General features: G+C 42.6%; 1 protein-coding gene across 2 annotated transcripts; it reads left to right on the top strand.

Annotated features, from left to right (window-relative positions):
- Positions 1 to 39: 39 nt before the first annotated feature.
- Positions 40 to 26,432, top strand: LOC124289745 (2-iminobutanoate/2-iminopropanoate deaminase-like). Of its 2 annotated transcripts, none has more exons than XM_046726390.1 (6): positions 40 to 204; positions 8,037 to 8,142; positions 10,777 to 10,831; positions 15,486 to 15,554; positions 23,009 to 23,064; positions 25,032 to 26,432. In XM_046726390.1, the coding sequence occupies exons 1-6, from the start codon at positions 140 to 142 to the stop codon at positions 25,086 to 25,088; spliced, it is 408 nt and encodes a 135-aa protein (XP_046582346.1). In that variant the 5' UTR covers positions 40 to 139; the 3' UTR covers positions 25,089 to 26,432. The 2 variants fall into 2 exon arrangements, with proteins under 2 accessions (XP_046582346.1, XP_046582345.1); XM_046726389.1 differs by having other exon boundaries at positions 43 to 204; positions 25,028 to 26,432.

Below are 26,432 nucleotides of genomic sequence, written 5' to 3'. Positions count from 1 at the left end.
TTTTGTTAGCGTTGCGCAGATTGATCATGAAACTAGCTTCATAGTGTCACTGTATGGAGTACGTTTATTTTCACTGCCATCTACAGGGCGAGGAAGGGACAAGCACCAAGCACCAAGCACCTACCAATATTTTTTGAAAATGGCAGGAATTGTCAGGAAATTGGTCCAGGCGACAGCTGCACCTAAAGCAATTGGACCTTACAGGTAAATAAGGATGTAATTACGCGTAATGTCAGCACAATACATGTTACATGTTTTGTAAACCCTTTTGCAAGGGCCAGTAACTCTAAATACATACACTTTGGAATACCACAAGTGGTAGTTTACATCACATAAGTAAAATAGCACAGAGTGTTGGAATCACAAATTATATGATAATTAGAACTTATTAAAGTGTGGTAACGTACATGCAGCTATTTTCCATCCATCTCCTCTCACAATAATCTCTGAATGTAATCATAACAGGGCTCCAGATAATTTTTCAACATCAGGAGTAGGTACATACTCCTTAATTTTTCAATATAGGAGTACTGGAAAACCTTAAGAGTACATTTAGATTACAGAATGGAATTTAATGGAGTATCAGTAATCTTGTGTTTCGTTTCATATAGGCACCACAACATTGCTACTCTTGTATAAACAGGTAAAAAAACAATTAAAACAATATTTTTTCAGATAAATATGTCTGTAAATGATTCTAAGACGTACACCATTGCTGTGGTGCGTATCTGCTACGTTTTCGAAATTATTTCCTACCGTATCGTGCATATGTTTTAGCCGTACATACGCCGATACGACCCTTATCTGGAGGTCTGCATAATGTAGAGAGACATGCCCTTGTTGGGTTTACTTCACAGTCAGTAATGTAAAACAAGTCATGTGTTCCACGAAGATGCATTTACATCATTACATCTTGGAGTGATGTCTGTAAATTATGACAGGACACGATGAGCCGCCATTACCATGTGTATTGAGTAGTACGTCATACATTACGTCATTTCACAAATCTGTGACGTCACACGTTATGTACACATGAACGTAAAGTCACTTTCATTACATCTCCCTTCTTTACAAAATTGCAAGAGGTATTACTGTAGTCAAAATAACCACAAATATATGGCAACTTGAATTATAAACTTCGAATAAACTCAATTATTCATTATCGGTTCTGATATAGCAACTTTCTTCAAAGTCCATGAATATATATGTTCTTGGAATTTAACTGTCACACTAAGAAGATAAACTCAAGTGTAACTGTCCAAACTCCTCAACTTCTTCAAACTTGGAAAGAAATAATGAAATATGCTTTCAACCAAATAACACAGTTCAACTTGTTTAACTTGAAATTCATCATTTAACACCTATCATCTTTCTTTTCATTGTTGACTTTCCGCCATAGTTCTTATGAGTCTCGATATCGTTCCGGCATGTTGATTTTCCGTCCGTATCTAGTAGTTTGGTTACAGATAGTGTCTGTAGTTTCAGACTCATTATCTGCATCACACTTCAAAGTCTCTTTACATCCTCGACTTAGCTGAGCTGTTGGATCTCAGCAGTTGTGCGCAGATAATGTCGATTTCGTCGATATTGTCTTCCATCTGACGTCGTTACGTTGTAGGATTTTGGAGAGTCATCAACTGATTTGACAAAATTCCTGGCTTCCATGACTGCTTTTCTTGAATCCTGACATGCTGTCCAGGAGTCAAGGGAGGTAAGTCTCTACTACCTCGGTCGTAGTAGTTCTTTTGCTGGTCCTGACGTGCCTTCAGCTGATTATGTAGCTGTTTCTGGTCCACTACCTGAGGTTTCAGCAAAGCATTGGACACAGGTAAGCGACTCTTCAGGCGCCTGCTCATTAGCATTTGAGCTGGTGATACGTTGACCATGTCAGCTGGTGTATTTCTGTACAGGAATAGTCTACACACAACAGATAGTCAGTGTTTTTGTACACAAAAAAGTCTGCTCCAACTTTGGCCCATGGTCTATCAGGAATAGTCTACACACAACAGATAGTCAGTGTTCTTGTACACAAACAAGTCTGCTCCAACTTTGGCCCATGGTCTATCAGGAATAGTCTACACACAACAGATAGTCAGTGTTCTTGTACACAAACAAGTCGGCTCCAACTTTGGCCCATGGTCTATCAGGAATAGTCTACACACAACAGATAGTCAGTGTTCTTGTACACAAACAAGTCTGCTCCAACTTTGGCCCATGGTCTATCAGGAATAGTCTACACACAACAGATAGTCAGTGTTCTTGTACACATCAACAAGTCTTCTCCAACTTTGGCCCATGGTCTATCAGGAATAGTCTACACACAACAGATAGTCAGTGTTCTTGTACACAAACAAGTCTGCTCCAACTTTGGCCCATGGTCTATCAGGAATAGTCTACACACAACAGATAGTCAGTGTTCTTGTACACAAACAAGTCGGCTCCAACTTTGGCCCATGGTCTATCAGGAATAGTCTACACACAACAGATAGTCAGTGTTCTTGTACACAAACAAGTCTCTATCTATAGAATAGTCTACAACTAATAACAGATAGTCAGTGTTCTTCCTCACAAACAAGTCAGTGTTTGCTCCAGTCTACACACAACAGATAGTCAGTGTTCTTGTACACAAACAATGGTCTATCTTTGGCCCATGGTCTATCAGGAATAGTCTACACACAACAGATAGTCAGTGTTCTTGTACACAAACAAGTCTGCTCCAACTTTGGCCCATGGTCTATCAGGAATAGTCTACACACAACAGATAGTCAGTGTTCTTGTACACAAACAAGTCTGCTCCAACTTTGGCCCATGGTCTATCAGGAATAGTCTACACACAACAGATAGTCAGTGTTCTTGTACACAAACAAGTCTGCTCCAACTTTGGCCCATGGTCTATCAGGAATAGTCTACACACAACAGATAGTCAGTGTTCTTGTACACAAACAAGTCTGCTCCAACTTTGGCCCATGGTCTATCAGGAATAGTCTACACACAACAGATAGTCAGTGTTCTTGTACACAAACAAGTCTGCTCCAACTTTGGCCCATGGTCTATCAGGAATAGTCTACACACAACAGATAGTCAGTGTTCTTGTACACAAACAAGTCGGCTCACAACTTTGGCCCATGGTCTATCAGGAATAGTCTACACACAACAGATAGTCAGTGTTCTTGTACACAAACAAGTCGGCTCCAACTTTGGCCCATGGTCTATCAGGAATAGTCTACACACAACAGATAGTCAGTGTTCTTGTACACAAACAAGTCGGCTCCAACTTTGGCCCATGGTCTATCAGGAATAGTCTACACACAACAGATAGTCAGTGTTCTTGTACACAAACAAGTCTGCTCCAACTTTGGCCCATGGTCTATCAGGAATAGTCTACACACAACAGATAGTCAGTGTTCTTGTACACAAACAAGTCTGCTCCAACTTTGGCCCATGGTCTATCAGGAATAGTCTACACACACACAGATAGTCAGTGTTCTTGTACTACAAACAAGTCTGCTCCAACTTTGGCCCATGGTCTATCAGGAATAGTCTACACACAACAGATAGTCAGTGTTCTTGTACACAAACAAGTCTGCTCCAACTTTGGCCCATGGTCTATCAGGAATAGTCTACACACAACAGATAGTCAGTGTTCTTGTACACAAACAAGTCTGCTCCAACTTTGGCCCATGGTCTATCAGGAATAGTCTACACACAACAGATAGTCAGTGTTCTTGTACACAAACAAGTCGGCTCCAACTTTGGCCCATGGTCTATCAGGAATAGTCTACACACAACAGATAGTCAGTGTTCTTGTACACAAACAAGTCTGCTCCAACTTTGGCCCATGGTCTATCAGGAATAGTCTACACACAACAGATAGTCAGTGTTCTTGTACACAAACAAGTCTGCTCCAACTTTGGCCCATGGTCTATCAGGAATAGTCTACACACAACAGATAGTCAGTGTTCTTGTACACAAACAAGTCTGCTCCAACTTTGGCCCATGGTCTATCAGGAATAGTCTACACACAACAGATAGTCAGTGTTCTTGTACACAAACAAGTCTGCTCCAACTTTGGCCCATGGTCTATCAGGAATAGTCTACACACAACAGATAGTCAGTGTTCTTGTACACAAACAAGTCTGCTCCAACTTTGGCCCATGGTCTATCAGGAATAGTCTACACACAACAGATAGTCAGTGTTCTTGTACACAAACAAGTCGGCTCCAACTTTGGCCCATGGTCTATCAGGAATAGTCTACACACAACAGATAGTCAGCGTTCTTGTACACAAACAAGTCGGCTCAAACTTTGGCCCATGGTCTATCAGGAATTTCCTGGCTCTTCAATGGTTGCTTCGGGTTACTCTTTCTATTCTCGTTGCACACAGAACATCGTGATACAAATTCTTCAATTTGGACAGTCATTCCTAGCCAGAAGATTACATCTTTGGCTCTTAGTATGCACTTTGTCACTCCGGAGCATCATGGGTTCGGTTTAACATTTCTGTATGAAGTGTTGTAGGAACTACAACTTTGTTGGCTTTGAAGATGAGGTCGCCAACAACTGTAAGTTCATCTTGAATATTCCAGTAGTCTCTCGCTGGAACATCATTTCTGTGTTCTGGCCATCCGCACAGAATCACAGATTTCAGCTATTGCAGTTGTAGGTCATTCGCTGTGGCAATCTTGAATTCGCTCAAATTTCCTGAGATCATCAGCTGTTGTGATATTGGGTTTCATCAAACCAATCATTACCAGCTTGAAGATATGCCCTGCTCAAGGCATCTGCAACAATCAGTTCTTTGCCAGGTCTGTAGGTAACTTGAAAATCATACTTCTGTAGGCGTAGCAACATTCTCTGCAACCTCTGAGGAGCTCTACACAGGTGTTCTGACACATAATTTCAAGGGGCTTGTGATCTACTTGAACTGTTTTCCTGTAGATGTACTGATGAAACTTCTCACATCCATGGAGGATACCTAGCATCTCTTTCTCGATCTGTGCATACTTCTTTTGTGCACTTGTCAGTGACCTCGAAGGAAATGCTACAGGCTTGTCAGCTTGTATCAGCATTGTTCCTAGCCCTTCCGAACTTGCATCCACTGATAATGTTACTGACTGTAACATCAAAGTACTGTAGTACTGGAGGCTCTGTCACCCTTTGTTTCAAATTCTTGAAACATGTTTGCTGCCTTTCTTCCCAGTTGCCCATGCAATGTCTTTCGGCAATAACTCTCGTAGAGCTGCAGTTTCACTGGAGAGATTTGGTATGAACTTTCCCAGATACTCTATCATAACGAGGAATCTCATCAGATCGGTTTTATTTTCAGGCTCTGGCATTTCTCGGATAGCTTTCACCTTTTCAGGATCTGACTTCAGTCCCTTGTCAAGATGCCCTACATATGCGACCTCCGTCATTCTCAGCTTGCATTTCTTTGCATTCAATTTCAGGCCACTTGACTGTATTCGGTTCAGAACGGCATGCAGTCTTTCATCGTGTTGCTTGACATCTGTACCCCACACCAGAATGTCGTCAACTACACATTCTGTGCCTGACAAACCTTCCAGGATCTGGGATACTGTTCTCTGAAATACCTCTGGTGCCGACTTCACTCCGAAAGGTAGTCGAGTGAATTGGTATCTTCCGAACGGGGTATTGAAGGTACACAATTTGGAACTGCTTTCATCAAGTTGAATCTGCCAAAATCCAGACTCTGCATCAAGAATGGTGAACAGCTTGGCACCTGGCATTCGTGACATAATTTCTTCGACAGATCTCAGGGGATAATGTTCTCTTTTAAAGGCCCGATTGAGATCTTTTGGGTCTATACAGATCCTAATTTTGTTTGGTTTCACCACAGTCACCATGCCATTTACCCAGTTTGTGGGTTGTGTCTTTTGATGACCACTCCAGGCTTGGTCATTCGATCAAGTTCTGCTTGCACCATGTCCATCAAAGCAGCAGACACTTTTCTCGGTGGGTGTACCACGGGTGTGACATTGTCCACTAATTCTATGTGGTGTTCTCTCGTAATGCATCCGAATCCTTGGAACAGGTCTGGAAATTCTTCCAGTATGTCAGTATTCACTTTCTGAATGTTATGAACTCGCTGTCCCAACTTCAATTCCTCAAAGGTTTTTCTGCCCAGTATACTTGGGTGATTTTCCTCCACCACCTGAAATAGTACTTCATTCGAAGTGTCACTGATTTCACTAAATACTGGTAATTCTATCTGTCCAAGTGGTAATCTCTTTTCTTGAAGTATGACAAGAGTTTCACTTTTGACCTTGACAGTTCCTTATTCTTCAGATTCAAACTGTCGAACACTGACTTGGAAATGATATTGCACTGTGCACCTTCTTTAGATAGGGTTGAATGGTCTTCATTGACATCTTTCATTTGTTGTGCACTTATTTCTGTAGCTCTACACATCTGTACAGCTTTTTCCAAATCAAGGTCATGTTCTCTCAATAACCGCATTCTGAGGCTATCAGTAAGAGTTCCACAGACAATTCTTTTTTATGAGTCCATCATTCAATGGACCAAACTCACAATTTCTAGATTTATTCTTTAAATCTGTCACATACTGATCAATTGTCTCACCTGGTTTCTGATATCGTGTGATATGAAGAATGCATGTCTCTTAATTGTCAGATTTTTCTTAGGTTTGCAGAATTCCTGAAACTTTTGTTTCACTTTATCGTAATTCTTGCTATCAGCTTCATCATTCCGATCAAAAGAGTTATACACTTGAACTGTGGCCTCTCCCGCCACGTGTAGTAGAGTAGCACATTTTACACTCTGGGATTTAGCTGCGATTCGTAACGTAAAGTAAGGTAAGTTCAAACCTTTGTAACCACCGTTTCAAGTTCTCGGCTACGTTGCCTTCAAGATTAAGCTCATTCAGGCTTCTTATATGATCCATTCGGGCGATTATTCAATCTCACTTCTGACACCATGTAAATTGAGCCGCCATTACCATGTGTATTGAGTAGTACGTCATACATTATGTCATTTCACAAATCTGTGACGTCACATGTTATGTGCACATGAACGCAAAGTCACTTTCATTACAATGTCGGGAAAGCATTTTGCATAAATAGAATGGTTAAATACAATTTTGTGGCAATAGGTTAGCCTGTTGGTTAAAGTCAAAAGTCACAGTCTAAAGCTTATAGTAAGCTTATGGAATGTTGTATTTCTTGTTGATTAAGCATGTATATTTTTGCAGACATTTTCCGCTTTGAAGATTCTGAACCCATAAACTGAAACTGATACTAACCATATAACAGTGTTGTTGGATCCATCATATATCATAAATAAGTAAGGAGACATAGAAACTTGCATTTCCATAATATTACGTTACTAATGGATCATTCACGAAGGACCAACAGTCAGTCAAAGGTAGGATTATCATGTTCATCAGTTGTAATTGCTAGACTACAGGTTTAATTACATTGTAACAATAATCGAGTGAAGTCAACTTGACGTCCCTGCCTGATAAGAATTGGAGGAAAAAGATAGTGTTATACATGTTTTAGTATATCTGTAAAACTATGCACACACACATGTACACACACAAAAAACACACAGATACAATTTTCAATTCATGTTGATGCATATGTCACAGCACGTCTTAAGTAGTCATATTTCCATGTGACCTGTTCTCAGTGTATCACTACTGTCAGTAGTTATTTTTCAAAGTGAATGCTCTCAGTGGGCTAGCACTATAAAACCAGCTTCAGTCTGGGCTAGTACAAGCAGCCGCACATACACATACACACGCGCGTGCACGTCATCATATGAGCGAAATATTCTCAAGCACGACGTTAAACCCAATTTCACCTCACCACCTCAAAGTGAATTCTTCTCTGTGAACCAAGTTGTGTAACATCACTCCATGTTGTTAACAAATGTAGCATGTGACCCTGAATGTTGAAGCTTTATATCTTGGCTTGCATGGCGACATTTGATTACAGATGAATGTTTTGCCCTTGGTATGTTTGCTATGTACACTTACTTTTGAAACATGATTCCAGTCAGGCTGTGATAGCAGACAAAACCATGTACATCTCGGGGCAAATTGGGTTTGTGCCATCAACAATGGAGATAGTGACCGGTGGGGCAGCAGCAGAGACTGACCAGGTTAGTAGACACCTGACCTCTGATGCCTGCAGTAGCTAGTGTTCCTGGACACAGTTGTCTGTAGTAGCCTGTATACATGTCCCCAGCCAGTTGTATATATATACTAAGCAGCAAAAGAATTGTCAGTTTGGAATTTTCCTTCACAGAAACGGATAACTGTAAACTCATTTCATGTTTTGATTGTATATGTTTGACAACATCTCCTACTTTACCTGAGCAAAGACATTCTTTCCCAAACTTAGAATTGAACCCAGGAAATGGTCTCAAAAAAGCAACCTGATCTCGGAGATGGTACGGTGTTCTCCATTTTTTTTCATGCAACTCATGCTGCATGTGCTGTTCACAAGGACCAGCCCTATAAAATGCACCCCCAAACCTGGTTGAAACATTCACATTACAATCGTCAGCAGGACGCCGCGACTCACGACAGCTCAGAGGAACCAGGCGCTAGGAAGACTTGAAGTTAGCCACACTGCACAAGCCATTGCCAATCACTTCCAGGTCAACGTTTGGACCATCTACAGGCTGCAGCAACGTTTCCGGGCCACCAACACCACAAATGATCGTCCCCGTACTGGCAGACCAAGGGTGACCACAAGACGACAAGACCGCCATGTTGTGCGACAGCATGTACAGAATCCCTTTTATGCAGGCATCCGAACCAGCACGCCAGACAGTCGGAACAAATGGAACACCAATCAGCACTGATACAGTATGCCGACGTCTTAACAGCGGGAACCTCCATTGCCGTAGACCTTACCGTGGACCTATCCTCAGCCCTCGTCATCGGCGTGAATGTCCACAGTTTGCCCTACAACACCAAACCTGGCGATACAGGCAATGGAGAACTGTTCTGTTCACAGATGAGAGTCGGTACTGCGTATCAACTGCAGATGGCAGAACAAGAATATGGCGACGACGTGCCAGCGTTACTCAGACCAATGTGTTATGGAAAGAGACTCATGGGGAGGTTCAAGCATCATGGTATGGCGTGGAATAGGCCTGAACGAAAGAGTGGGTCCTGTGGTGTTCCAGAACCTTGGTCCAGGGAGAGGAGACGGCATCACAGTGGTGCTGGACCAAGCTCTCAGACCCCACGTCATACCACATGTCGCACATCACCAAAACAACATTTTCCAGCATGATAACACCCGGGCCCATACTGCCAGAGCTACACAGGATTTCCTACAGCAGAACGGTGTCAACATTATGCAGTGGCCAGCCCTTAGTCCTGATTTAAACCCAATTGAACATCTTTGGGATGAAATTCAGAGGAGACTGAATAATGTCATACCAAGGCCGAACACAGCCAATTTATTGCGCCAGGCCTTTCTCAGAGTGTGGTTCCAGATGCCAATGGCCTTCATCAATCGATTGTTGCACTCCATGCATAGACGCTGTGCTAGAGTTATTGCCGCACGTGGTGGTCACACTAGATACTGAAGTCAAGTATCTGAATGGACTGCAAACGTTAACGTAATGTCTTTAAATTGTGCTGAGTTGTTCATTGATGTGTCAAGATATTGTACACAAAAAATGTTTTTGATCTGCTTATTATGTCCATTTCTGAAATGATTTGATTACAGTGCCTATCTAATTTTGAATTCGTACTGACGTTTTTTTGCTGCTGAGTATGTAACAGTAGAAGCCTGCACAGGCATATGTATAAGCCATTATCCTGCACAAGCCAGTGTAGTATACTCTAAATAATTTACATGACTTCAGTAGCCTGTACTAGCCATGACTCCAGTAACATGCTTGATATAGCACTGATAGAAATTGGCTGCAACTGTTAGATTCACCCTACTTTATCACTTATGAGAGGTATGGCTCAAACATTTATCTTAGGTTTTATGAGATTGCCAATGTCCGGTAATATCACATAAGGCTTGGGTTGAGTATTTCTTGTTTTTGTATAAAAGTAATCAATTATGTAACATATGTTAAATTTAGGATTACACTTTCTTAGTAAAGTACAGATTCTAGTACTTTTTGGGTTGAGTCCCATCCGGGATTCAAACCCACACCCTCAGAGTCAGGCACCTAATCGCCAGCACACTAAGTCAGACGCCTAGACCGCTCAGCCACCGCGGCTTCTGCACTTTACTCCATTTCTGGTGTCCCCCGCCGTGATGTTGCTGGAATATTGCTAAAAGCGGCGTAAAACCAAACTGTCAGTCAGTCTGCACTACTAAGACAGTGTAATCCCAAATTTAACATATGTTACATTTATCACTTTCTAAAATGGCATTGTGTATTTCATAATCAATTATTTTCTTGCACTGAAATTCAAAATATATAGTATTTGATTTCATTCTTTTGTCCCTCTTATCCAGTGTTTGAGTGAGATCTTCTCAAGTCAGTTTAACAAACCATGTAATAACACTCGTAGGTTCCATGTTGTTTTTCTAGCAGACTAAGTCTAAATACAGTGATGCTGTGACGAGTGCATATTTGATGCATTGTTGGTTATCTGATCTTTTCAGGTCCATTTCGTAATGTTAAGTCATCATTCAAATTTATTGTTTTGTCCTGTCATGTGAATCAATGAAGTGTAAAGAAACTTACGCTTAGGCTTGTATGTGAAACAGGTAAATGACACTATTTAATGTACTTTCACAATTTGTTATAAAGGCCCTTAAGAACATGGGTGCCATATTAGAGGAAGGCGGTTCAAGCTACAACAATGGTGAGTCCAACAATGTTATTGTCTTCTGTATAGGTAAGTCCCTCTTACAGAACCCAGAGCATATATTAAATTCATATTCACCCTCATTCCATTCATCCCTTTCTCAACTCTTGCAGCCTACAATTATCTTGTCATGAGACTTGAGGGTTACTTAATTCTAAGAGCCACAATTCACCGTGCACACTTGTGTCCCTTGGGAACACAGAAACCTATGATTGTATCCCGGCGCAACGCTGAACGGGGGACTTCCGACTATGTATTCAGCGGCGTCCGTCCGTACATATGTCCCGATTCTTGTTAGCGCAGTATCTCATGAACTGTTGTAACCAATGTCTTAAAATTTGGTGACAGCCTACATTGGGGGATTACCCACACACGATTTGACCTTATTTTCAAGGTCACCACGACACTTTGACACTTTTCAAACTCTTGTTAATGCGATATCTCATGGACTGTTGTACCCAATGTCTTCAAATTGGTGACAGCCTACATTGGGGGATTACGCAGATACCAGTTGATTTGGGTGACCTTGACCTTATCTTCAAGGTCACCACGACACTTTGCACACTTTTAACTCTTGTTAACGCGATATCTCATGGACTGTTGTACCCAATGTCTTCAAATTTGGTGCCAGCCTACATTGGGGTATTACGCAGACACTGCTTTATTTTGGTGACCTTGACCTTACCTTCAAGGTCACCACGACACTTTTTGACCGCTTTTCCAACTTATTTAAACGCTATATCTCATAAAACATTGCACCCAATGTTTTCAATTATGTTGACAGCCTACATTGGGTGATTATGCAGACACCAGTCATTTCAGGCATCTTTTATGTGACTAAAAAATAAAAAGTAGTAAATATAGATATTCCATTCTTTAGTGGCGGGGGACATTGCCATGTCAGTGGCAAACACTTGTTATTATATTGGTTTAAATCCGAGTTGACCTTGTCTGCACCGTACCCGTGCTTCTGTGATCCACCACAGTAAATGGTGAGCACTTGTGGCCTGTAACACATCAGGCTTTCCTTTAAGCTGACACACCATGATGTACAACTGAAATATATGTTCAAAGTGTCATTAAAACCAATTCACTCACCGACTTCTATATGCACAAGGTTTCCATTAAAGAAATTTATTTAGCTCACTGAATGTTGAGAGAGCTTATGCTGTGGTATGTAAACATCATCTTGTCAAAACCACTGAGTAACAAACTCTGCATTCCTGTTCCCACCTAATATGTCTGCCATTGTAGCCTTATTGAAACAACATTTATGTCCCCTCCTCTGTCATGTCCACTCAAAATATGTCAAGTTCTGTGCTCATGTTCTCTCACAATGCATTGTTGTCACTGTAACAAACCAGAAACAGCCTGTCTGACGAAGCTGGAGTTTGGCATACATTTTTCATATACTGATGACAGTGAATTATATTTGTATCTCTTGAATATTACTGTAGTTTTTGTGAAACTATTGAAACTTTGTACTTTGTAAGGCATTGAACAATGACATACTGTCTTCAGAAAGTATATCATACTTAGAGTTAAACACTACAATTCACAAACAATTACATGCATAATGTTTTTAGAGTACATATTAGTCTGATGCATAGCTTCTCATTTTAGTCCAAGTATCATGTGTTGTGTGTGTAAGTAGGAAAGTTCAGAAGCTCATTGTCACTTGTAAAAATATGGTCTTGTTAGGGGTCTACTTCCAGTAGTTTCTATTAATAATGAGCATGTTATGTCCTAAATCTAATGACCTTCAGTGTTAATTCAACCCAAGGTTAGGATATAAATGTATCTTTCTTCGGCTGGTAGTGCCAGCATGAAATATGAATTGACATGGCTTGTCAGTTCACAGTTCATGTGTTTGCTTGAATGTGATGCTATATGTCAAACAAAGTCCGATTTGTATTTTAGAACACTGATAATGGTCATAGTCAACTGACAAGTTTACTGAGATTGTAGCTGAGACGGTCTATTCTGATTGCTGCTGTTACCATAAAGTTGACTTGCTGTTGAACATTGCTGCAGTTGGCTTAATTCAGATTGATACTTTGATGTGAGGGTTAATTCATATTTATGGTAAGACAGAAGGGTTAAAAGGGTTAAACTGGAGAGACTGTTAAATGAGGACTGAGACTGGAGGGTTAAATGAGACTGTTGATGAGACTGGAGGGTTAAATGAGACTGTTGATGAGACTGGAGGGTTAAATGAGACTGTTGATGAGACTGGAGAGATTGGAGGGTTAAATGAGACTGTTGATGAGACTGGAGGGTTAAATGAGACTGTTGATGAGACTGGAGGGTTAAATGAGACTGTTGATGAGACTGGAGGGTTAAATGAGACTGTTGATGAGACTGGAGGGTTAAATGAGACTGTTGATGAGACTGGAGGGTTAAATGACACTGTTGATGAGACTGGAGGGTTAAATGAGACTGTTGATGAGACTGGAGGGTTAAATGAGACTGTTGATGAGACTGGAGGGTTAAATGAGACTGTTGATGAGACTGGAGGGTTAAATGACACTGTTGATGAGACTGGAGGGTTAAATGAGACTGGTGGGTTAAATGAGACTGAGACTGGAGGGTTAAATGAGACTGTTGATGAGACTGGAGGGTTAAATGAGACTGTTGATGAGACTGGAGAGGGTTAAATGAGACTGTTGATGAGACTGGAGGGTTAAATGAGACTGTGATTAAGTGAGACTGATGAGAGACTGGAGGGTTAAATGAGACTGTTGATGAGACTGGAGGGTTAAATGAGACTGTTGATGAGACTGGAGGGTTAAATGAGACTGTTGATGAGACTGGAGGGTTAAATGAGACTGTTGATGAGACTGGAGGGTTAAATGAGACTGTTGATGAGACTGGAGGGTTAAATGAGACTGTTGATGAGACTGGAGGGTTAAATGAGACTGTTGATGAGACTGGAGGGTTAAATGAGACTGTTGATGATGAGACTGGAGGGAGGTTAAATGAGACTGTTGATGAGACTGGAGGGTTAAATGAGACTGTTGATGAGACTGGAGGGTTAAATGAGACTGTTGATGAGACTGGAGGGTTAAATGAGACTGTTGATGAGACTGGAGAATTTAAATAAAGAGACTGTTGATGAGACTGGAGGGTTAAATGAGACTGTTGAGATGTTGAGACTGAGACTGGGGTTAAATGAGACTGTTGATGAGACTGGAGGGTTAAATGAGACTGTTGAGACTGAGAGGGTTAAATGAGACTGGAGGGAGGGTTAAATGAGACTGTTGATGAGACTGGAGGTTAAATGAGACTGGAGGGTTAAATGAGACTGGAGGGACTGGAGGTTAAATGAGACTGTTGATGAGACTGGAGGAGGGTTAAATGAGACTGTTGATGAGACTGGAGGGTTAATGAGACTGAGAGAACTGGAGGTTAAATGAACTGATGAGGGTTAAATGAGACTGTGGAGGAGACTAAATGAGACTGTTGATGAGACTGGAGGGGTTAAATGAGACTGTTGATGAGACTGGAGGGTTAAATGAGACTGTTGATGAGACTGGAGGGTTAAAATGAGACTGTTGATGAGACTGGAGGGTTAAATGAGACTGTTGATGAGACTGAAGAGGTTAAATGAGACTGTTGGTTAAATGAGACTGTTGATGAGACTGGAGGGTTAAATGAGACTGTTGATGAGACTGGAGGGTTAAATGAGACTGTTGATGAGACTGAAGGAGTTAAATGAGACTGGAGGGTTAAATGAGACTGATGAGACTGGAGGTTAAATGAGATTGTTGATAGAGACTGTTGATGACTGGAGGTTTGAGACTGTTGATGAGACTGGAGGGTTAAATGAGACTGTTGATGAGACTGGAGGGTTAAATGAGACTGTTGATGAGACTGGAGGTTAAATAGAATGAGACTGGAGGGTTAAATGAGACTGTTGATGAGACTGGAGGGTTAAATGAGACTGTTGATGAGACTGAGACTGGAGGGACTTAAATGAGACTGTTGATGAGACTGGAGGGTTAAATGAGACTGTTGATGAGACTGAAGGGTTAAATATGAGACTGTTGATGAGACTGGAGGGTTAAATGACTGTTGATGAGACTGGGGGTTAAATGAGACTGTTGATGACTGACTGTTGATGAGACTGGAGGGTTAAATGAGACTGTTGATGAGACTGGAGGGTTAAATGAGACTGGAGGGTTAAATGAGACTGTTGATGAGACTGGAGGGTTAAATGAGACTGTTGATGAGACTGGAGGGTTAAATGAGACTGTTGATGAGACTGGAGGGTTAAATGAGACTGTTGATGAGACTGGAGGGTTAAATGAGACTGGAGGGAGACTGTTGATGAAATGAGCTGGAGGACTGTTAAATGAGAGACTGTTGATGAGACTGGAGGGTTAAATGAGACTGTTGATGAGACTGGAGGGTTAAATGAGACTGTTGATGAGACTGGAGGGTTAAATGACACTGTTGATGAGACTGGAGGGTTAAATGAGACTGTTGATGAGACTGGGTTTAAATGAGACTGTTGATGAGACTGGAGGGTTAAATGAGGCTGGTGGGTTAAATGAGATTGTTGATGAGACTGGAGGCTTAAATGAGACTGGAGGGTTAAATGAGACTGTTGATGAGACTGGAGGGTTAAATGAGATTGTTACTGTTACAGTGGTGAAGACGACAGTTCTCCTGAAGGATATCAACGACTATGCTTCTGTCAATGAAGTCTATGCAAAATGTGAGTCAAATAAAATATTATCACTCTCCCATGATCTAGCATTTAGTGAATTATGAAAAAGAGTAAAAGATACTTGATGTATTTGATGTTTGTCATCTGCATGCAACTCACACCACATTATTAAAAGGCAGTTGTCATGCAAAATTTGAAGCTAAAACTCTCTCTCTCATATTCATCCTTAACTGCATAATGCAGATCTATTCTATTTGAAAAAATATATTTTACAGTCCAATTAGCACATATTTGTGATAGACTGGAATGTTGATGGGTGCGCCCTCTATGACAAACAAACAAATCCTAATGGTAAAACCCCTACTTAATGCTTCTCAGATTTCATTTAGTTATGATTTGAAATTTTTAAACTTATCCTATCTCACGGTATGCACTTCTCTCTCTTGATTCGACACTGAGTGGAACGATGTAAACTTTTTTCCCTTGGCCTCTCTTGTCCATCCGCCCATGCACTCCATGATGCCCTCATTATAAGACAGCTTCCTAGTTGTCATGCAAAGCATGCAGCATGCACCACTAGCTACCCACGTGACTATCTCGAATCATCATTCTCTTTCTTGTGAGCGTGTTTTTGACATATTGTACTTTGCTCAACTTAGTCTACAACATGGGGAAAGTTGACCAGCCAAGAAGAGGAAAAAATGCTCCTGGTGTAATAAAGCGTGAGTGATCCACATGTGTTTTGTGTTTGATTGTGTGGGACAGTAGTGTTAATGGGACTCTCGTTGCGATAAATGTAAGGATTTTATCTTTCAGGCGTTTGGTGACTACACTCGGGCTTGCGCTCGTCATGTTGCTGACAGAGCTCGTTGCCGCTTCACTTGACGGACCCAGTCCCCCAAAGAAAGGGAAGTTTAAGCGTCCTACTTTGTCTGCTCGGCGGTCTCGGTCCCCTCCCTCGACTGAAGAGGATTTTTTATGAGAGCATCGTCAGACTTACTTATCGGAAGACCTTCGGCATTTTGTTGGGCTCTCAACATTCCAGCCCGAGTCCTTCGTCTTCGACCACGTCCCGGGTAGTGGTTGTCGAGCCTGCTACCACCCCTCAGGATACCTCTACACAGCGAGACCTTAAAACTACGCTCTCTGTCTCTCATTCTCCGGACCAGTTATCTCGGCAACCTGGCTTATCTGTTTCGGACAAGAATCAGCTGATCTCTCCACCTGAATGGGTACAGCGCATGCGCAGACGCCGTTCTCGCTCTTGTCGTTCATCCAGTAGTGAGAGGAACCAGTCTACCTCGCCTCAACGCCTGTCAGTGGTTACTTCGCCGTCTCCTTCCCATTCAGCGAAAAGAAGTGCTTCTTGCGTCCAGCTACCTCAACCTTCTGCTTCGCCGAAGCCTGCCAGATCGTCTCACAGTTTGCCGGATCACGCTTCGCCTGTCCGCTCCCCTTCACCTCGACTTTCGCTGGACTGTCCACCTTCCCCAAAATTAGACCGGCTCTCTAAGACACAGCTTTCGCCAAACCGGTCTTCATCGAAACACCAGTCTAAGCTTCAGCATTCTCCGGATCGATCGTCTGCTAAACAGATTTCACCTAATCGAACTTCGTTGAAACAAGTTCGCCGAAATGGAAGATTTCACCGAAACATCAGCCCACGAATCAGCTTTCTACGAGCACTTTTTGCCAGGTTGTACATCTCTTCGTGTTTCGACGAACTCAGCTGGCTCTCCTAGTTTTCTTCTTCGACGAGGAAACATGGTTCACCGAACCGTTTGGATCAACCGCCTACCAATATTCTGATTTTCTCACTGAAACGACTTGCTCGGAATCTCGTTTCGCCCACATCTATAAGATCCGTTTTACAGCGAATCCCCAATGTTGTCTCATACAACTTCCACCGCGGAAGATTCCCACCTTACTTGTTTTCAGATATTACCCTACTTGTCAGATATGTCTCCCAGGCACTTACAACGCATTAACCTGGTCGAACTTTACAACGCCATCGACCTGCTTCGCCAGATCGTCCTGTTTTCCTGCCATGTTTTGCCGAACTCATCCAAGTATCATCACTGAACCGTGCCGGTAGGCTAGGTCGCCGCGACATCGCCGAACTGTTTCGCCGAACCATTTCAGCACAGAATGGCTCATCTTGTTCGTCCAACCCACAACCGCCCCGTACTAGTTTGGTAGACCGTTCTGACCCTCATCATCGACTTGGTTCGTCAGGCCAAACCGTTTCGCCGTACCAGAACCATATCACAGTACCGTTCCAGATCTTACCTCGCCGACCCCCAGTCACCGACCCGTACCAGATCGCTGATCCAACAGCATTCGCCGGTCTGACAGCGTTCGCCGAAACATCCTGATTCGGTGATTATTTTCTGTCGCATGATGCTCTTTCCAACACGACGTTTCTTCAGAACGCACCTTGAGGTTCGGCGAATCTGTACCTACGCTGACGTTCGGACAACAGCTGCCTTTAAGATACAGCAATAATGTTGGTTCATTCGACACACATGATCTCTTGGTTCACCGACCATCTACAGCTATCCGGCGAAAAATCATACTCACTCACTCATTCATCTACAACTATCTTGAGCAAGATACCAGATGATCTACTTACTACATTCACCTTGAAGGATCGGAACTTGTCAACATTGGTTTATTACTTTTTCATCGAGGATCATCAACTTGCATCTAGATACGGCCATTTACCCCAGCTATTAATCAAACGCTACCAGCTTTTTGTGATACGCTGAATGTCTCACCATGACATGAGATGCTTTTCGCATGACAATATGACTTGGTTCTCCGGATTACCCTACGGCATGTGAGGCTAGAAGTTTTTCATCACATGCCTTCTCCCACCTGGTACCCTTTTTCAACTGGATGAATGCAGGTAGTGGCTGTCAGTTGCGCACACATCTACATTACGCCGGCACTTGACGTTCTGACGATCCCGGATCTCCAAGACTTCTACGTGACTAGAGCTCATATCGTTCCAGATTTATTCTACCATCCGATCTTCACCTTGATGAATGATTTGGTTTAGGAATCTACCCTCCGACGTAGATATCAGCTCTCCGACCACTCGTTTGTGCATTACCAGACAAGCTTCATGCTTCACTGAGTCCTGTTACTACAGACAACTCGTAACAGCGTCTTGGTGTATCTCGGGATGCAATCATGGCCTGGATCGTCATCTTCCTCACCCTTCCTTTTACATCACCAGCAAGCTTCTGGACAGATGGGTCAAGTTTCTGCGCATGGTACCAGCAGTGATGTCTTGTCAAGTAGCGAGCATCCCTTTACAGGTTTTATGGGCTGTGACCGAAGACTGAAGACCGTGTTGTTCAGAGTTTAGTCATTGTTGCATTGTGGGTATCAATTGCAAATGGCGGACTACTGTTTGTTTACCGGAGAATTGTGATGTTGAGAGTGACTATGAAGTGCACTGACAGAATTGTCTTGGTCCTACACAGCGGATAATAACCCCAGCCTTTAATCGCCAGTGACGATGACCGGTGCCATTCCCGGTAAGTGTGATTATGTCGGGATTCGTCAGCCAGCCGAGAGTGACAGCTTACCGAGGGTGTTAGACAGAAACGTCCCAGACCGCTTCAACTTGGGTTACTCAGGTTTTCTACTTTAGCCCAAACCCTCCGTTCAGTGGTCACTGCAGTCCACAGGCACTTGTTTACTGCCTTCGTCTTCCCAACGAACGTTCCTGGGGTCTCCGGTCTTCTTTTACTTTCGTCATTCCAACAACTTTGCGAACGTTGCTGTAGATAGATTCACGACCCCCATGCATCTTGTCTACTACATTAATCACTCCATCCAGCGGACCAACACTTCATTTGGTGAACTAATGTTCCACAGATCGCCGATCGTACGACCTTCATCACCCGTTTACAATGTACATGTTCCTGTAGATTGACTGACAATCTCCATTCGCCGATTCTGCTACATTCAGCACTCTATCAGGATATACCCCTTCATCAGTGGCAAGAGTTGCTGGGTCTCCTCTCCTAAGCTCAAGCCTTCACTTACAGAAGTCAACTTCATCTTCGAAGCTACATTGATGATTGCACATCCAGGCACAACGGGATCTGATAGTACTTCGCAGCTAACTGTAGTTCACCACCATGCTGCTCTGGCAGTTAGGATGGCTAGTGTACATTGCTGTATTGCAGCTTACATCGATCCAGAGACTCCACTTCATCGATACATTGTTCAACACCTGTCAGAGGATGACGTTCACCCTTCAAGACAGGTGCATCATGACCCCGCAATGCATTCCTCCAGCGCTATCTCAGTGGCAGCTGCTAGGCTTTCTGACGTCAGCTCAAGCCCCAACTACCAGAGTGTAGCTTCAGCTTCAGCTGTGCTAGTCAAGCAGATTGTTGTCCCTCGTGTCGACTCATCATTGTTTGACACATCCCTCACGGGTCGGGGGCTCATTTTCTTCATCATCAGATGGCTGGGCTGTGGTTGTCCGCAGAACGGGACTTGCACATCAACGAACTCAAGTTCTTGGCGGTTCTTCTCGCCATTCTACATTGGGCAATGGAACTTCGGGGTCTTTCCCTGCTGATTCAGACAGACAACTCCACAGTCGTCTGGTACATCAAGCATCCTTGGTTGACAGGTTTGGCGAACCTCCTTCAGCTGGCGCTTCGGTTCTTCCATCTAATCGACTCCCTCGCCATCGATGGTCGAGCCAGACACATTCCCGGAGTCAGGATTGTCATCGCAGATGCGCTGTCCTGCTCCAATCGGCCGTCTCCCACGGAGTGGCAATAGAACCCACTGACCTTTCGGGAACTGGTCTTCCCATTATCAAGGCCCTAAGTCAACCTATTCGCCACGCGGTTCAACCATCAGCTCCCGAAGTTTGTCTCGCCGATACCAGACCAACTAGCGTGGGATCTCGACGCTCTGGCGATTTCGTAAGAAGGGCTCAACTCTTACGCCTTCCCCCCCCTTAGGCTCTTCTACCCAGAGTCATCCAGAAACTCCGGGCGACCAGACAGATTCTGTTGCTTTTGGTCGTGCCTTACTGGCCAGCCAGGACTTAGTTTGTCGATCTCTCACAAGCTCGCAGCCCTAAACCCAGTTCCTCTTCCCAATCGTGATGACCAACTGTTACACCCTCACTCGGATCGGCACCACATATCCCTTCGCACCCTGTCTCTGCACATTTGGCGCATCTGCAGAAGTCCTTAATCGCCAAGGGGTATTCTCGGAAAGTGGCTATGGCCATCACTTCTGCTCATCGGACTTCCACCCGCTCACTTTATGATGAGAAGTGGAAGTGTTTCGAGGATATTGCACGTCCAGAGGCATTACATCTCCCATTTCTACTTCACCTCAAATCGTTGCTGAATTCTTCAGCATTTGTGGTCATCTAAGAAGCTCATGGGTTCCACTTTGGCCACTCACCTCGCTGTGATCAACTCGGTCATGGCTACCACCACAGACTCTTAAGGTCTTGACGGTTCCTGAGCTTCAGCATTTGCTCCGGTCCTTCCAGTTAGCCGATCAGTCTAAGAAGTTTAGACCTCCTGCATGGGATTTATCTGTGGTGCTGCATCGTTTGGCCTTGGCAGACTATGAACCCTAGCTCAGAAGGATTTTGAGACGGCCTTGGCTACAGCTGCTCAGATTTCTGAACTCCACGCTTTGGATGTTAACAGAGTCCAGTTCGAACGGAAGAAGCATGGCACAGTCTTCCTCGGTCTCCGTTGGGATTTTGTAGCGAAGAATCAGTTGCTGGGACAACCCGATCGTACTTTTACCATCCCACCGTTGTCCACGATCCTTGGGCTGCATGTCAATGAAGACCTGCGGCTTTGCCCTGTTAGGGCTTTGAAGATTTTTCTTGCTGCTTCTAAAGATCGACGCCGTCTCCGCAAGCGCCTCTTCATTCCGTTGTCCTCAACATCAAGGGCGTAAGTGTCTCGCACCACATCATCCTTCTGGATGAGAACCACCATCCTACGGGCTTACACCTTCGTTTGGTTACCGTCCCCGACAGCTTCCAATCCACATGAGACACGGGCATTAGCATCTACGATGGCTCTGAATAGTAACTGCTCTCTCCACACCATTATGGAAGGATGCTTCTGGCGATCTGACTCGGTCTTCTCATCCCACTACCTTCGGGACCTCTCAGTCAAGGACGTCCACGGCCTGTACCAGTTGGACCCCTTGTTCTCGCACAACAGCTGTCTACGGCCCACCAACGCAGATAGGGAACGGTCACTCGCGGTTGCTGCTTCCCTGTATTTTCTTTAATATAAGTCTGACCTTGCTGTCTGCCTTATGTTTTGATTGCTTATGGGTTAGAACTACTTCACTTAGTTTTATACTAAGACAGGGAGATACTACCACCTCGGTGGTTGGACGAATCTGGAGCTTGATTCTGTATCACGATGTGGAAGGGTTGGACATTTCACGTTTCCTGACCTCTACTTTTCGAAGCAATTACATCAGTGAAGTGTGCCACTCCCGAATTCCAGTGGATTTCGTTGTGTTCCGACTCCGAAGTTGCCGGGCACATCCTTTGACTAAGCTTATGCAAAGGAGTGAGGGTCAATTTGATGCTGTTCCAGTACTGAACGTTAAAACTTGGAGTTCCCGAGTTGTGCTTCTCTTTCGCCCGCCCCTGGTCGGTGTCTGTGGGGTCTTCTCGAAGCAGGGGCTGTCCCGATTATTGTCAACCGACTTTAATTTACGGGGGTCCCTTGAAAATCGTGGCGAAGTGACATACTTTCACGCTGAGCTGCGTCCTTCTTCGGAGGTTGCGGCTGAACACCACATTGCTCAGAAGCACCCATCTCCCTGGGAGACGTTGTGCTTAGTAAGCCAAGGAGTTCAAGAGAACTCAGCACAAGCATAGGAGTTGCGTGCATGCATAACAGGCCTCCCTTGTGCATCGCTATCTACGGTCGTTTCCAGTCTACACAGCTCCTGCTGTTCACTCAATCAAGACACAGGGTATCTGCGTCCCGCCGTCCGACTGTGGGATAAGTGCATACCGTGAGATAGGATAAGTTTAAAAAATTTAAAATTTTAAATATAAATTGTATATTTATATACTTATCCTATCTCACGCGACGGATACCAGCCCATCCTCCCCACTTTGCAGATTCTCCAAGATGGATATTATCCAGTGGCTCCAAGAATGAGAATGATGATTCGGAGATAGTCACGTGGGTAGCTAGTGGTGCATGCCGCATGCTTTGCATGACAACTAGGAAGCTGTCTTATAATGAGGGCATCATGGAGTGCATGGGCAGATGGACAAGAGAGGCCAAGGGAAAAAAGTTTACATCGTTCCACTCAGTATCGAATCAAGAGAGAGAAGTGCATACCGTGAGATAGGATAAATATATAAATATACAATTAATATTTAAAATTTTCAATTTTGTTTATATATAAACGATTTTGTTTTAGTTTTGTGTATTTCAGACGTATTAATTATTTTGCAGACTTCTCCAACAACAAGCCAGCAAGGGCTGCCTTCCAAGTAGCTGCTCTGCCTCGGGTACATTCTAGAGTTTGTTTATCTTATGTCATTTCTTCTGTGGGGGTTCTTTCTTAAATGGATAATGTATGCTTTTCTTAACAATATAAAATGTATATACCATGTGCAAAAGTGTTTAAAAAATAGGGTGAATAGAGGTATGAAATTTGATAAATATTGAAAGAATCACTCCAAAACTATTTTCAGTGACAGACAAGGTCCCAAGCCTGTTGACCTATTGCAGTTGCCTACAAATCTGGATAGTCTATCCTGTACGATAGACACCCAGACCAGATGCAGTCACTTACCGGGAATTCTCGTATTTAAGCCCTGGGCTTAAATACAGAAAATCACTGTTCTAGTGATGAAATATTTTAACCATATTTAAGCTCAGGTCTTAAATTTGAAAATGCACAATATTTTGATAAAAAGGAAAAGAATCGGGATTTTTTAAAACTCTTTAATCAGGAAACTGGTCTATGAAAAAAAGTAAAAATTCAAACTTTAAAGTTATGAAAATATTTACTCGAGTGAGTATATGTGAATGTGAATGATAAAGTTGACAGTCTTTAATGCAAAACACGAACTTCAAACTATTATGAGAGGACTGACTGACATCTAAGACAATGACTAGTCTCTACAGTGAGTATTTAAAGCCACACTGTTTTCAGAGTTCAAAGCTGTGAAAATGTTCACTCGAGTGAGTATTTCAACTGTGAATGGAATGATGAAGTTATAACAGTCTATTCAATGCAAAACATGAACTTCAAACTAATAGTTTGAGTTGAGTTTAGTTAGGCTTTACGTCACATCAGCATTATACCAGCCCTATAGTGATGAGATCAAGTCATGAATTCATGAACATTTTAACTTCATACTAATATGACAGGAGTGACTGACTGATATCTATGGCAGTGACACTATTCATAGTCAAAGTCACCGTGTTTGGAAAGGGACGTCACTCTAAACACCCAAGAATTAAATACAAATTTAAGCCCAATGGCTTAAATATGGAAAAAAAATCCCTTATTTTAGCCCAATGGCTAAATTTCGCGTGGGCCTAAATACGGGAATTCCCGGTATCATACAGGATGAATTGATATTGTTACAATTAGACACGTGTGACATATCTAGGTGACTTGACAATGAGTTTGACAGAAGTCATTTTGACCTAAGGCATGTCCTATATCAAGTGTACAGAGAGTCAAGCACTGTCTGATACTGTCTGGATGATTGTGTGGTAGTCTACCCAAAACCCTTCCCATATGCTATCGGGGTGGTGGGGTAGCCTAGTGGTTAAAGCGTTGGCTCGTCACGCGGAAGACCCGGGTTCAAATCCCCACATGGGTACAATGTGTGAAGCCCATTTCTGGTGTCCCCCGCCGTGATGTTGCTGGAATATTGCTAAAAGCGTAAAACCAAACTCAGTCAGTCAGTCAGTCAGTCCCATATGCTATCAAGTTCTTCACGATGTCACTTGAATGTTATGCGGGCAGCCCGTACTTAAAACTTGACTTGTAGAATAACCTATAAATTATAACCTGTGTCGTACAGTTTAAGCTGGTGTTTGAAGATTTCTGATAAATGAGTTAAAGGTGCTTGCAGATTTAATAACATTCCTTTAGGGTTGAGAAAATATATGGATTATCTTTTTCACGTAAGATCTGTTACAAAATTTGATTGAACATCTGCTTGCTTGTTGGAGATGAATCATGACATGTGTCAGAATATATATATGTGTTGTAGATGCTGGTAGCCAAGCAGGTTAGCATACAATAGTTTGGTGCACAGAGATCAGGGTTTATTTCTTTACATCGATAGGGATGCATGAAACACCTTTTGTCCAATGACTATCAGCATTATTTCAGAAAACTGATCCAAATGTTTAGCTGTTGAGGTTCATATCCTCTGTGAGAAGTTAGCAGTAGAAAACGTTATGCTGACATTGTATTGAGAATGACCCACATACTGTCTTGTGTTGTAGGGAGCGCATGGTTGAGATTGAGGCCATCGCTATTGTGGGCAACATCGTGGATTCCCAGTGACTAGATGCCAGTGCAAGACTATGAGTGCCATCAAGACCTGCCTCTCTTCCAATAGTCTCCACACACAAACATCTGGTCACCTGCCATCGGATGGCACAAGAATGAAGCAATGAATATGATTTTTTGAAATATGGCATTATAATGTAACTTTGAGATCCTGTATTAGTTAATCCTAGCCATTTGTTTATAATTGTTAAAGATTTGTTATCATGTGCATATATACTTGTCAAAGGAGTTGACACAATGATATGGTCCACACTGAAGTATTTCGAGGCAGCTGTTGGATAACTTGATTATAACAGGGACCAGCAACACACAGAAATGCATGAAGAGTTAGAGTTACCCAGCCAGTGTGCAATAATATGAAGAGATTTGCTTTGCATGTTTGTAGCTTAAGGCAAACAATCACATGAGTATCCTCATAGTACTTATGGGTGTCTGGAAGTACTATGTGTATCTAACCTGCCCCACACAACTTCTCTGTGACATATCAGTGTGACAACTACAGGACAAAGCAGGGTTAAACGGAACGTGGCCAAATGCTTGAATATGTCAGATGTCTAATGGTATTGAAATGGTTGTTTGTTTTGGGGCAGAAACTAAGTACAGATCAATTTTTCACTGCCATATTTGATTTCTATATTCAAGATTTTATTCAGATTGTATGCCAAGGTGCTTGTTATCATTTAGCTTGTATTAGTATGTTTTGTAAGTGTCCCAAGTATATTGTCTGTTGTGTATACAATAGTCTTCCAACAAAGCATGAGTCCCAATCCCTCATTGCAGTAAAATCTCATCATAAATAGTATTTGAGGAAAGAAAGTTGTATTTCTGTCTGAAGGGCAAGTTACCTGAAAGCAAGTATATTATGGCAGTCTAATATGCAGCGGCATACTGTGGTGAGCAATGGAATAAGCAGAAATACATCTCGACATGCATGGTGGAATAGCAAAGTAAAACATTTACAACATGGTAGTTCTTGTGTATGTAAAACATTTTTATTCAGTCAGAAGTTAGACACATTAAATATCATTGTTTTGTCTTTTAACGTAAATTCATGTCAGTTTTGAATATACTTTGTTGAACACTGACTATGCCAGTATTTCAGGAGTTAGTTGTTAGCCTATTTCTGTTGTTTTAAGGGACAAACTATGCAATCAGTTTGTGGTTGAATGATTTTGTTGTGTTTTGTTGTGATCATGGAATAATCAGATGGAATCAGTATTAGTTATGAGAGTGGAAGAAGTTTTTAAGGATGTTATGTTAGAGGGTTTATCTCAGTAATCAGTGCTGGCAGCTTGTGTTTACCTGGTGGTGGTTGAACAATAAACAGCTTTACGTAAA

The sequence above is a fragment of the Haliotis rubra genome, unplaced genomic scaffold (genome assembly GCF_003918875.1).
Source record: "Haliotis rubra isolate DU_JTF1 unplaced genomic scaffold, ASM391887v1 Scf449, whole genome shotgun sequence".
NCBI classification, from domain to species: domain Eukaryota; kingdom Metazoa; phylum Mollusca; class Gastropoda; order Lepetellida; family Haliotidae; genus Haliotis; species Haliotis rubra.
Note: the sequence above shows the minus strand (reverse complement) of the source record. Positions and strands in the feature narration are given on the sequence as shown.